Source organism: Athene cunicularia (assembly GCF_003259725.1).
Source record: "Athene cunicularia isolate RWA chromosome 5 unlocalized genomic scaffold, athCun1 chr5_part1, whole genome shotgun sequence".
Classification (NCBI taxonomy): Eukaryota; Metazoa; Chordata; class Aves; order Strigiformes; family Strigidae; genus Athene; species Athene cunicularia.
In genome coordinates, this window is record NW_020799101.1 from 40328465 (window position 1) to 40342989 (window position 14525).

The 14525-nt window shown below is 42.7% G+C and overlaps 1 protein-coding gene across 1 annotated transcript in view; it reads left to right on the forward strand.

Annotated features, from left to right (window-relative positions):
* Nucleotides 1-7343: 7343 nt before the first annotated feature.
* LOC113480582 (cytosolic phospholipase A2 epsilon-like) overlaps nucleotides 7344-14525 on the forward strand; it is a 34936-nt gene continuing 27754 nt past the window's right edge. The window contains exons 1-2 of the mRNA XM_026849461.1: nucleotides 7344-7439; nucleotides 8415-8504. Coding sequence (XP_026705262.1) covers nucleotides 7344-7439; nucleotides 8415-8504 — 186 coding nt within the window. The remainder of the gene's footprint in view (nucleotides 7440-8414; nucleotides 8505-14525) is intronic.

The following is a 14525-nucleotide window of genomic DNA, read 5'->3' on the forward strand; positions in this document are numbered from 1 at the left end:
TGCTGTGAGAATAAAAACATCAAAAACTAAGAGGCATTCAGATTTTGTAGTAAGAAGGCAAGCTAAGTGCTTTACACTGAGATTCATGAGTAATTCATAGGTAATTGCATAATTTTGTCAGTCCCTGACTGTATATAAACAACACATGCTCTATATAACTACTATAAATAGCACAAGGCAATTTGCTGAAACTGCTTATTTCTGAAATGAAGACCAAAATAATTATTTGTTTTATGAAGCATTTTAATAATGCAAATACTCTGTAAGCCTGTTTCATTGCAACAAAGATACTAATCTAAGAAAGGTATAATGCTTCAGTCAGTATCAGCTGCCCTTAATTACTTCAAATGTAAATGAAACGCAGTCGCTTGTCTGTGCTGAGGTAACATGTATTGGCAAACATAGAGCTATGAACAATGAATCATAGACAAAATAGAAAAGAAATCCTTAATTCAAAATGAAATGTGAACCTCTAAAAGTCTGAAAATTTCTTTTCCCTCTTGTTATCATCATCCGTCTCTCTTCAAGCATTCCTTCATACCTTGTCTTCCACTAGTCTTTGTCATCTGCAGTCTCCCATACTCACCTCTGATGACCTCAGTCCCCTCAGGGATGGTGTGTCCTTGCCCCAGCTGCTTTTCCAGGCCCTCACACCTCCATCTGATTTGCAGCCGTGGTTCAAACCTCCAGTGTGCTGAAATGGCTGTTTACTTGCTGGTGCTCATCAAGGGCTCCTCTCTTTGTGATCTCTGCTGCTGAGTCATGCAGTCCCTTTAGGCATTGCCTCTCCTCTCTCCCAGCTCTAACTCCCTCTCGACCTTCTCTGTTTATCATTATGGCAAACCCACTTAGGGTGACACATGCGTTTGCTTCTCCTACATGCACAACTTCCAGCAGGGGTTTCAGGCATCTTCAGGAGCTGCAAATGGAGTTCCCACTCCTGCCATCAGAGTCTTTTGATGACACCAGATTTCAAGAACCATGCCTCTCTCTTCCCATCCTTGTCTTTAACTATGCCCCTTTGCTTCTCTTGCTGTGTGTTTGTTGGTTTAACAGAGGGAAGCCCCATTTATTCCCAGTGTGCCACTAAGGCATGCTCTGCTGTACCTGCCCGGGCCTGAGCCCATCCCAGCAGTCTGGCCAGGCCCAGACGATAGCTCCTAGTGGTGCTTTCGGTATGGGTAAAGCTCTTGGACAAGAACTGGATCTTCTTATCAATTCTCCCCTTGCAATCCTCAAACATCCATGACTTTCTTCTTTCAGATACGCCCACAGCCACATGAGTCCTTGCTGTTACCCAGAAAATGCCTAAATGTCCTGCGTTGCTGTAGACCCTGAAAAAGGTCTAACTTAATCCTGCATCCAGCCATCTTTTTTCTGGGGCACTGGGAGCCTTCACCTGGAGATAAGTAGCAGCCACATAAGTAATGCTCTTGAGTTGAGGGGAAGGGCACCAGCCCCATCATGACACCTACAGTTGGTTTCCTCCTCTCGGAGACATTGTAGAGGTGTCTCCAGGTGCCTGTTCCTCAACAATGGCCTTGTTCTCCTGCATCCCATCTACTCAGCACTCCTGTTCCATGTTTAATAGAGGTGATTTGTTTGTGATTTAGGGGGTTGCTTAATTTGTCAGGCTCACCTTGCTTTTTATCATTAAAATTATTAATTAATTGCACAGAACACTTGCAGAGGATCCTGGTTGTCAGTTCTTGCAGGCCAGTGTGGAGGCTTTGTGTGGCTTTGTCTTCTGGCAACTTTTGTTCTGGTTTAGCTGCTAATGGGGTATGTTTCCCATGCTCAGCCTCTGGGCTGTACTGAGGCATTGAAAGAATGTAGGTAACAGCTACAGATGTGGGCATTTAAAAGACCTTTTGGTTCTGCAGGTTGGGAGTGTCCCTTTTTACAGGGAATAGGAGTAATTTCATGGAATTATCCCTTCAAGGGAGGAAGTAAACTGGGGGGGGAGAAGCACTGCAAAAATCCAGGCCCATGCTCTATCTATCACAGTGTGAGCACCGACAGGAGTTAGCACGATTTTTCCTAAATGTTTTAAAAGACAGAAATCTTGATAGCTGTGGTAATAGGAGCTACAAACACTAACACGGTGACCTCCTTAATTGTAATTAATATGTTCTGCATCTTTTCTGTGTCTGGCTTTTCCTTCTTACCTATTCATTATCTGTAGGTAAGTGAAGGGATTAGCATGCAATTGCACCTTTGCCCCAGCCCTTCTGATTATCACAAAGGTGTAAAGACTGGGCAGCTCAGCGAGGTGAGTCAGCCAGCAGGAACCTAAGGAAAGCGGTAGTGGGATTTTTTTTTAACCCCTTGTGAGGCATGTGACAGTCCTGTCAGCTGAGTGCTGCTGAGGAAGCAGAAACTAATGGAATGGTTGGCAGCACCATTTTACACTGTAGCCCCAAGAGTGATCAAACAAAAGATTATTGCAGTCCAAGTGAAGTGAGCTGTTTTCTTGTGAGACTACAGGTTGCGCCACATGAATGATGGGAATTGTGTCTGCCACAGCAGATACAGGAGAACGTGGGTGGTAGAACAGGACTCAGTGCTTCTGACAAACCCTGTGCCAAAACCTGTTCATAGCCCTTTTGTGTATGTGCAATATCCCACTCTCTTACTAGAGTGATAAAGCTGCAGAGAAGTCCATCAGAGCCTCATTTCCAGCAGGGCTGGTTTCCTCATGCCCTGATCATGGTATGCTGGTCAACAGGTCGCAATGGGTGAGAGTTGTGTGTCTTTCATGCTATTGAACTTTTGTACCTTTGAGCTCCTCCTGAAAGTCTGTCCCTTGCAGGGTTCCCACTGGACCCCAGTTCACCTGTAGCATTCATAAAGCACTTACCCTATTACTTCAGCTATTCATATCAAAACTCTGGTATGTCTTGTCATGTCTCCAGTTTCTTCCTCCTTGGGTTCTGAGGTCTTCTTGGCACTCCCCTCAACCCACTATTGCTTATCCACTTTCCTCCATGCAGTTTGGTGTGACACCCAGGTGTAACAGCCTGATCCCAGCTGCCCTAACACTTGTAGTATTCATGCTCATTACAAATATGACCAAACCTCCATCACTCAGACTTGAAGCTTCTGGAGGTACCATTTCAGTATGGAGAATATATGTAAGACAAAGGGGAAAGATTAAGAAAAGAGATAGTGTGAAAAGTAAGGGAGGGAGGAAGGGGAGAAAGAAAATTTTTATCATGCCCAAATAAAAGTGAAAATGAAACAGGACAAAGGAAGGCAAATGGGTATTTTGGAAAGCCAAGAAGTCAATAGGAAAGAAGAGGTGGCAGGGAATGGAAAGAAGAAAAGAGAGAGGAAATCAGAAACAAAAGGGTAGTGGAGACAAGTATTTAAAATGAGCTAAAGGTATATCCCTCCTCTTCAAAGCAGTCTTGATAGGCTGTTCCCTTAAAACGAATAGCATGTAAAAATCCCTAATCCAGAAACCATGATGACATTAAACCCTACTGCTGAGATTCTGACCTCTCTGGGTTTACAGATGCCTGACATGCATGCTGTGAGTGCTTTCTAGCTCCCAGTAGTCCCTCAGCCCCTAGCAGTACAACTTTTCCTGTCAGCTTTCTCTCTCTCAGCTAATAATCTGTAAATTAGTTGTAAATATATGAAATGTTTTCTCAACTCCTATTTCCTTTCTTCTGCTGAGGTAATGGAGCATCCTTAGAGGCTGATAACTATCAGGTAAGGAGCAGCAAGTTTCTACATATTAACATGCACTTTTAAATCTTGAGCAATTGACAATTGTTTCTTTAATTTTGCAATTTCTGTTACTCAGATGGCTGACATCTGAAATTGTTCCAACCAGTCTTGAAAGTAAGCCATGCTCCAAGTTTCTCCTTGAGCTGCTGTTGTTTTGGTTTGATATCTACTTTGTAAACATGAGGTAGTTTATTTCCGAGATTTAAGAGATGATATGATATCCCAGAATTTATTACAGATTAAATGTTTTGGTCCCATGTGCGGAACAGTATTCAGAAAATCCTTTGTAGATCCTTAACAAATACCTTTTCTGGTCACTCTTAAGCTCTGGTCCATGACTGCTGCTTGTGCAGGAGGTAATTGCTTGTAACCTGCAGCTGGTCTGGGATGTGGGAGGAAGCACCGTACTGGTCATACTGCCCTCATGCTGGTTTCCAGCTCGTGAGGAGATGCTGAACTTGCATGTAGTCTGCAGAAATGTGGAGAGCGAACAGTGATTCAGAAAACTTTGGGAACCACTCTTCTAGTTTACTGCACTCCTGGGAAACCTTCTCCAAGTACAGAAAATGTCTCACAGTGAGACAACTCCAGGCACAGAGGACGTTCTCAGTGTATGGGTAACCACTGAGGACTGTACATTTGTAACATGCATAAAATCTGAGAGAGTTAATAAAATGAAGCATAAATCTCCACTTCAATTAGGCTGCTCTAAGACTGCTATGGTAAGTGCTGGGCTTTATCCAGTGTATCACAACTGTAACAGGAAATAAACATAGACAGGCATTTAGCTGTGAGCACAGTGATGTAAAAAGTCATTAATGATCCCTGTCTCTCCACTGGGAAAGTAATACCTGTCAGTATCAGAGCTGTGTACTAGTTATATCGTAGATGCATACAAACGCTGATGCATATATGTAATGGATATATTTTCTCAGTATGATCATCATGTCCTAACAGAAATATATGCCAGTACTTTTAAACTCTTTGGTTAAAGACTTGCTTTAAAATTAATTTCCCCAAAGATTCCTTGTTACCTGTGACAGGGATAAGATGACAGACATCAGTAGTGCCCCTGCCTCCTGTGAGTTTCCTCTCCTGCTCCACATCTCCTTCCTTCACTAACTGCACAAGTCATGGTGTAGGACACCGCTCTTCCTGTGGGAAGAGGACAAATCCAAGCCAGAATGCCCATCTGACTCTGCTCTCCAATGCTGTTTTTTATATAGCAGTACCTATATATGTAGACCTACATTCAGAGCTATGAACAGTGGTCACAGCCAGTCTTTGTGTTTCAGCTTGCCAGAATAACCCCAGGCTCATTTTGCCTGGCCTGTTCGAAGGCTAGGCAAGCATATACAGTTGCAAGGCAGTTAAGGGGAGGCTGGCCATCAGCAGTTTTGGTCCAGTCCAAGACTGTGATAAAAGAAATCATGAAGCTATATTTAAACATGTTGAAAAAATGTAAGTTTGTTAGGGAGCTCCATTTCTCCACAGCCTGTCTCTACAGTCAGATGTAACACAGGTACCTTTGCCAAGTGACTGATGCTTCTACAAACTGGCTTGCAGTGTGAATAAGAAACTTAAGTATTAGAGGGAGTACGAGGTCTAGCAAGCACTAAAGGACGAGAGTAGTGTGCTGTTTGCTGCCAGGGCAACTACAGTTAGATCTTTGAAGCAGATGGGTTATTTTGTTTCATCTATGCTTGAAGTACTTAAATATGAAATGTAAAGAAATAAAATAATTCCACTTGCAGCCTCTGCTTTTCATTCTATAAATTGAGACCATCCAGCTTCGTACATTCAGATTTAAAATTAGATAACACTAGTTCAGTTGTTAATGAGAGCCTTGTGGTTTTCTTTCTTTATGGCATTCCCTGTTGCTCAGGTGGGAGCAGAATACCTTGATTTAGCTGAAGGCCATACAGATCATTCCAGATAACCAAGTATGCATATAATGGAGAATGAACACTGCAGACATGGAAGCCTGTACACAGAGTCAGCCTGTTCTTTTCTACGTTTCCTTGAGGACAGGGAATCTCAATTTTCTTAAGATTCATGCACCTTAAGAGGGGTTTCTAGGTGAATATCATCACTTATGCTAATGGTCCTCTGAACTGATCAACCTTGGGAAAGCTGGCCTGCTCTAACAACAAGTATAATGGTATTTTTAGTGTACCGTGGCAGGTCTTCCAAGGTCAGACAGGTCTTTTTTTTCCCGATGAGGCTAAAAAAAAAAAAAAAAAGATTGTTCTCTAAATTAAGCTGCAAGAGGAGTTCTCCAGGATGCAGCTCTGAGTGTCCATGACCTGAGGCCAAAGGATGCTCTTGTACTGGTAGTGTGGGCAGAGCTACTTTTCATGCTGGAAATGCAGATGCTATGACACAGCCTACTGTTACTGGAGCTGATAGTTTGTTATTCATTTGTTTTTCTGTGTTTGAAGATCATAATTTCCACTGGGTATGCCTGGAGATGTTCATGTGCTCTTTTGTTCATGCTCTTTGGTTGAACAAAATCTCTGTGAAATTAATAAAACTAAACCACTGGAAACTATATTCCCTTCATCTTGACATGAGTTTCCTGCAGTTTCTGTGTAAAGTTCAATTGCCTTTCTCTGGAAAATGTACAAAAGCGTAACTCTTGTCTGCTTTGCACAGCTATTATATATTTCCTTGCCTTTTTTTTTTTTTTTTTTTTTTTTTTTTTTTTTTTTTTTTTTTTTTTGTCAAATTTACAGTACTGCCAGGTGCAGTAGTTGTTCTGGGTAATGCCTGTAGCCACAGGTATGGACCTCAACATCTCTACTACCCTCTGCAAATGTCCACCTCCTTCTCCCCTGACATTGTATTGCACATGATCTTGGTACTGTTACTCCATGCCTCTCACCTCCCCTACCTACAGCTCACCTCTGCAAACCAGAGACCCAGTCCTGTGCCCACACCTTGGCCTTGCTCCTCTGGGAAGAAGAACAGGAGCAGCCCAGGAGGAGCCGAGAGCTGCTGGTGCATGCAGTACCTGTCAGGTGGTGGGGGTGGCCCTTTCCAGGGGGGTTCCTGTGTGGCACAGGGCAGCACCTCTTTGCAGGCAGTGAGTTTGGATCACCCTGCCTATATGGATGCTTTGGTCAAAGTGGAGAGGTGTGCCTGCACGCAGGCAGGTCACTGGGAGTTATTTACACACAGGTTTTTTCCAGGGCTCAGTTTCCCACACACAGGAGCTGGCATCATCTCTGCTCAGGGCAGTCCCTGTGCCGCAGGTGGGGAAGAGCGGGGTTTGAAGGAGTAGACTTCAGCAGTGGTGCCCTCCATGCTTCTCTGCTTGGCAGGATGGGCCGGGGCTCTGCTCACCACAGAAGAAGGGTGGCAGCAGTGCAGGACCCAAGGGGCAAGCGCAGGCTGGGAAAGGTTCCCGACCAGAGGAAGGTACTGCATCCCTTTTGGGTGTTGTGCTTGCCCCATAAGATCCTTCCCTGAAGCAGTCATCCTTGGCGATCCACTGTCTTCGGCAATGGGAGGGGAGTCCTTTACTTATAGAGATGAGATGGGTGGGGCCTCAGGTCATTTTATAAAATAACTTGTCATTGACTCCTACAGAAGTAAATCCTGCAAACATGTCTCAGGAAGTGCTGCCCGTGGAGGTGCCAGAAATACTCTCTTACATGAATCCAGGGAAGGCCATGATGCTATCAAAAGCAACAGCACCACAGGTAAGAAAACAGCTTTAGAAGTTTGCTTAAGGTGCACTGTATTTGACAGAAAACAAATTCCTGCTTTGTGAGTGTGTTTATATACAAGCTACTGTACAAAGTTACTGTCTAATGGAGTTAGGCAGCAATGTCTCTGACTGAAGGAATTTAAGGTGAAATGTTCTCTTTGCGGCTACCAGTGGTAAAAGTCCTCCTAATTCCACTGGAGCCAAAGATCTCAGCTTGAAAGGCAAAATGAGAGAAGTTAGCATAGCAAGAGGACAGAAAAAGAAGAGTAAGTGGAAAAAAATGAACAAGGAAGGAAACAATTTTTAGGGGATTGAATAATCAGCCTGAATTCAGACCCAGCCTTAAAAAAATCTTTTTTCTTCCATAATTAAATGCTACTTTTATTAAAAGCTTAATATATAAGTACCAATAGCAAAATTTTGACATGCATATTAATGTGAAAAGCCCATTTTTTGTTATGGGAAGAGGGTTAAGGACAGGCTAGAGCGTAAGGATAGGGAATGGAATTCTATATTCCACATACTCATTCTTGTTCTGAATTTTCCATTTTACTTTTCATTCTCTGGGTCATTTCAACATTTGCATTTAATTTTAACTGGAGTATCTTATATGTTGTTCTGTCTGCTCTTTGACTGGATGAAGGCAGGTAGCTTTAGGAAGTACTCTGGAAGCAGAAACAGACTACTTTCAATAATATTTATAAGGACTGTCCTTTAATGGTGTTTTCCTGTAAAGAGTTCCAAAAGGGGGCATCTTACATTGTAAAAGTATTTTGGAAGTATATGTGCTGAACCATGTGGTGGTTTGTTCACTATGCTGAGCACTGTAACACAGCTGGGTGTAACCAACAGCTATTCTAACTGGGGTTTCCGCATAAGTTATTGCAAGTAGGAATTAATTAACTACCCTGATAATGCGGCTGTTGTTGTTTTAATGTTATCATTCGTTATTTCTTCCTTTCCTCAGGATGAAGATTCAGACATCAATTCCTTGGGAGATGGTGAACAGAAAGAAGAAAACGAAGGAAGTACTGTACCAGACAAAGGTGATTTCAAGGTATTATGAACAAGAGCACTTAGAACCAAGGAGGGCTGATGGTTTTGTTTTCCTCAAAAAAGGGAGAAGGCTCAGGTAGATAAATAATGATGGCAGCAGTTTGAGTGTTTCAAGGGAAACACCCTTAAATTTATTATTGTTTGTATCATTTTACTGTATCCACTTATGTTTATGATTTTCAGAATTGCTTGTTGTATTTCTCTTAAGTTTTATTGGGAGCATGCAGAATATCTACTGTTTTAATCACTTGCTTGTAAAAGAAATCCATTGGTGAGCTTTCTGCTTCACAATTATTTTTGTAAGGGCCAAAAGTAACAGTGATGCATATTCTGCTGTAATGGCTTTGGAAGTGCCATCTCTATCCTATCAGTTTAGGGGGGAGTCCTGGATTATTGAACCCTGATTTTCCATCTCTTCTGTGCTCCATTAGAAGAAAACTGTAACAGGGGATTCTGTGAAAGGAGTGATGCTTGAATGTGCTAGAGCTATTTCTTGTTTTTAAACATCAGTCGTAGGTTTATTTTTGTTACAAATAACTGATTTTGATAGGGGTCCTCATTCAGCCACTTTGTTATCTGTGCAGTAAGTACGGGCATTGTTTCCTATCTGTGAGGATTAGAGAACTGTGACTCGTATAACTGTGTTGTCCCAAGAAGCATCTACTTCCGAGGCAGATAGTTCTATGAAAATTTGCATTATAATCCATGCAGACAAGTTAAACTGAGTCAAAATGAAGCTGAAAAGGAACTTTATCTGGAAGTTGAAGTAATCCTGTAAACAGGCAGTCAGGTGAGTTTTGTGATAAGCTAGTTATCAGGTAGTCCTGGTACAACTCAGACACTGAGAAATGTAAACAAATTCTAGTTGACATTTACAGTATTTTTACTTTTTTACACACACTTTTCAAAGTTTAGCTTTCATGTTTGCCCAGTGTTAGGATTTTCATTTAAAAAGATTAAAAAATCAGTGGCATTAAAAGATTATACTGTATTTTCTCAGGATATATTCTATCAGTCCTGGGCATTTGTGGCATTTCATCTTGCAAATATTTAGCTTACAATATCTGGTACCTCCAGCCTGTGGAGATACCAAACTTCTGGACCATGCATAAGATAAAGAATTTTGTAGATAGTTAAAACAGGCTGAGAAACAATTAATTGCTCAGTCTTTGGTATAACGCCTGCTCCTTACAGGATGTAAGGAACCTAGAATTATGATGAGAGAAAGCAAAAAGATTTGATCTTCTGGGTTATAATTACCTATGATAATTACAGATACGACATGTAGCTTCTTGTCTCCATTTCTTAATCCCAGCAATGTGTTTGTTTTTCCATTATCTATTCAGGTTTAGATCAAAGACATTTAAGGGTCATGAAATTTCAAGGGGGCATGTATGTCAGTAATGGACCAAAAGAATAATTTTATGTGTGTGGGACCATAACCTTCTTCCAGACCACTATATTGCCCCTGTCTCTCACCTAAGGATTATATTTAACATTTCATAATTCCAAAAATTCATGACGATCCATTGGTGATGGACTGAGGAGTTGTTCTTGCATCTGGTTACAGTCACTGTTTTTCCTCTATGACCAGAACATAGCACTCTATCCTATGCACTTGCATGATCAGGACTTGACTACTGTAGCAAATCATGTGTTTATGTGAAGGACACATAAATGCTCTTATCTTCAGCTCAGTTTTTTTCAAATGTAAATTTTTAATCACTGAAACTACCAGAAGATTTAAATATGAGGCTCTCTGCCTGCTAAGAGGGATCATCTGTTAGAAGCATACCACAGCATATCCCAGCAACTGCATGTACCTTTAGGCCAGCATAACGATTTTTATCTTCATTAAGAAATCTATATTATTCAGGCCTTGGCTGGTCCTTTGCCCCATGCTAAAGCAGCAGGCAAAGCCAGCTCTGGTATTTCAGACAACAATGCTTATATTAAAATATTTAAGGATTGCAGCAGGTCTCATACAATAATTAGCATGAGGGAACGGGAGGGGAAAAATTGAATGCATAGCTCTGAATTCAGCATGAGCCATGTCTTAAAAACGGTAAGGTGCCTCATACCTCGGGTCAAGTGGTTCCTTATTTCCCTGCCAGGCAAGGGCTCCTTGCTCTTGCAGGGTTTGTGCAGCTGGGAGAACAGCAGTACTTGAACAGAAGAGGGGCAGGTTAAACCCTCACCCTTGTGCAGAGCAGGACCTCTGCTTCTGCTGGGTTTTGGAAGCTGGAAGCAGCTCCTGAGATCATGGGAACAGTGGGGAGCGGCCATGCTGCATGGTGAGCTTATGAGGAGGCTGCAGCTGCTGCCTCTGTTGGAGGTGGGACTCCAGCATGTGAGCCAGGAGCTGAGGCAGGCAGGTGGTACAGGTGTGGGGCCCCCGTCTCCCCCAGAGACAAGAGCCTGCTGTCAGGAGCAGCTCCAGCTTTGGCAGCAACTCCTGAGCCACCCCCAGCCCTGTGGTTCTTGCAGGAGTGTGGCACCAGCAGCGGCTCTGCTCAGCTGCAGAAGCTGTTCCGATCCCAGGTGCCTCACCCCGAGCGGTGGTATGGGGATGTCTGGGATGCCTAAAATGCAGAGTGCTGAAAGGAATGACATGCTCCAGCATGCCTCCCACTTCAAAAATGAACCTTGCAAGGTCAAAGGAGGCCACTTCCCATCAGCTCATAACTTTGAAATACGGTTTGTCTTATCCACATTTGACCTCAAAAATGTAAACCATCTGTGTCTAAGACAGACCTGTAGATTCCCTTGAGAATCAGTAGTCAGAAAAATAGAGATTTTCAGAGTATGATGCATGTCCTGTGGTAATGTCTACATTAGGATGAGACTCCAGAAATGCCTAACAGCTGTCAGATGTAAACACCTATTTTACAGCTATCTGGAATTAGGTGTGATGATTCTCAACACTCAGATGGTTAATGCTCACTCTAGTTTCTTTCTCTCATATTTGTTCTGGTTGGGAAGGGCAAAGCAACTCTGTCTTTTCATGAATTGACTATTCTATTCCCCTGGCTACAGTTCTACATATGGAAATAATTTTGAACAGGCAGTTGCATGCTCTGTGTTTTCAAATGGACCTTTTTTTTCAAAATCAGAAAAAATCCGGTTGTTAAACATACGGGAACGCTAAAAGATGCAAGACAATGTTAAAAGTACCGAAAGGGCTATGCAACTAGCCTGAGTTATCAGTCAAATAATAAATGTCTGCAGAAGTTGCTATTACTGTGCACTGAGAGTATCCATGTCGTGTCAATCAATATCTGAAGTTCTGCTTGTTGGAAATGTGTTTCAAGCACAGTATCATCTGCACAGTCTTATTCCTTGAACGTGTTCAGAGTCCCATGGTGGATGTATGTATGAGCAAGCAATGATCTGAAGGACAACCATCCTTGTGGCCTCGCATATACCTGTCATGCTCCTGTGGACACAGATAAGTTTTCCCAGATGGAACAAGGGTTACAGTGGCCATGTGCATGAAAGGGGTGTTTTCATCCAGCCGTGGGAGTTTTTGATTCACCGATATCCAGTGAAGATTTCTGCTAATTCTGGTGAAAAGGTGATCTGATTAGAAGAAGTTATGTTACTAATAAAACCCATGAAAGACACGGCTTGTAAAAACCAGCCGGTGACAGCAGCGGTCCTCGGCACCCCCCAGCCCCTGCCCAGCCCTGCAGCTTGGATGGAGCTGCCACAGCCCCAGCATCTGGAAGAGGCAAAGGAAGGAAGCAATTAGAGTGGCTGCTTTTCTGTCGTGGAGGCTGGCTTTGTCAAGAATGAGGAAGACCTTCGGAGACATGACTAAACACAGCAGCCAACCATGCTCAGCCCAAGCGGTGTGCCACAGTGGGGTCCCTGGCACATCCCACAGCAGTGGGAGACAGGCGCCAGGAGGCTGGGGCAGGGCTTGGCTGAGTGATGTCCACAGCCTGAAAGATCCCGATCACAACTTCAAAAATTTGAGGATGCACATTCTCTCAGACAGCTCAAGATAGGCACTTCACACACCACCAGCTCTAGAAACACCGTCAGCTGCAAAGTATTTTAGTTCTTTTGATTTGATCCCTTGCTACCATCTAGTTAAATTAGCACCTGGTGATGAAGAAAAGAGTGCCTTGGTGACATCCTGTGTGTGATTTCATCTCAGCAGAATGCTTCTCTGGGCCAGGAATGCGGGGGGACCTTAGTCAAGGCAGGGAAGCTATCTGTGCCAGGAAAGGCTGCTGTGCCAGTAGATGACATAGAAACAGATAGAGTTATTATTATCGGGTGACTGCAGGAAAAACGTGTGGGTGGAAAGGAAGCTCTTTTCATAGATAACACAATATTATTTTTCAGGTTGGCCTGCAGAAATGGCCTTTTTCAACTGCTGAAAAAGTAAACTGATTGTCTTCAAGGTAGTCTAAAATCTTGTCTGATCTTTGCGTGATGGCTTGTGGAATAGCATGCAGTGTGGTTGCACTGAAATGGGTAATGGTACCAGCATACTGTGGCATATAATTTTCGCTGCTTCCTCATCATAATGTTTCATCCAGCATGACAAAGGCCAGCTCTTCATGAGACTAGATGGAGGGCATTCCACATTTCATGTAGAGAAGCAACAGCTGAGCACCTGCTTGGAGGACAGTTGCTTTTTGGTGATAACAGTTTTCATCACACACATTGAAGATGAATTTAAATATTTCTGTATTATTTTTTCTGTTATTTTATGATTGTTTTGAAATAAATACCAATCTAAAAGGGGCAACAATCAAGTCTGAGAATGTGTTGGCTGGCCCTGCTGATTCAAGTGTAAATTCTCCTCTCTGGATCAGTGTCGTTGGGTGACTGCTCTCTGTTTTAGGAAGGTGGCTGCAACATTCTGTTACCTGATCAAACATGTATGAAAAACCAAGGAGATAACAATGAAAACCATAATATGCATTGACCCAACATTCATTTGGCTGTACTGGTGTGGAATCATGAGACTGGGGTAGTCTGCAGTAGGCATGGTGGAGTGGTGAATGTCCGTACCACTGGTACTGCAAGCCAGGAAGGTGTTGATAGCAATGAGGGAAGAGTCTGTTAGATGAAGAAGCCTAGAGGCTGAAGAAAGGTACTGAGAGAAAAGCAAGTAAAAAAAGGTAAATAGGCATATCCATCCTCTGGTCTCATGGACTCTTGTCTCATTGAGTACATTTTTGAGCTACACAGCCACTTGTGATGTGACAGGATGTATTAAGCAGCCAAAATAGTGGAGTAATTTACAGCAATGCTTCTTGAGATGGATACATACCACACATACCTACATCTGAATATAAGTGACTTTAAAGAGGGCTGGGACAGACCTACAGAGGCACAAATCTGCCAGGAATGCAGACAGCCTGCATCACCAGAGCGCTCACGACAGAGAAATTTCTGTTTTCAAATTCTTACCCACCCCCGGGTGGGAGAAAGTTGGAATCATTCACATGACAGAGAAATCCTTTACTCCCACCAACATAGTAATTTGGTGCCGAGTATCATACCGTATTTGTTTGTTTTGTTCTTTTTTTTTAATGGGAAGTGATGGAAAATTGGATGAAGAGACTATGAGATCTGCTCTATGTTTGATGGAGCTGTTGTGTGGAAAATCCCAATAAACTTTGTTTCCCTGGGAGTACAGAGAAAATAGCGGAGTACACCCTGCTTGCGCACTGTCATTGCAGCATGCTATATTGCAGACATCTATGCTATACACATGTGTACATGAAGCATGTGGGAGCACAATTTGGGAAGCACCAAACTGAAGACAAACCAACAGATAGACAATCAGTGAAACAGTCACAGAGTGACCACACCAATCTTGATTTTATCAAAAGCAAAGCTACAATGTGACAGTGCTAAACAGTTGTTGTAGTATGTCCTTGTTAGCCCAAGGGCAAGACATTGCTTGGGGTCTTCCACCACAAAAGGTGGAAACACTTCCGTATGTGGAACATCATGACACAGCAGCAGCCTTTTTTTTTTTTTTTTTTTTTTTTTTTTT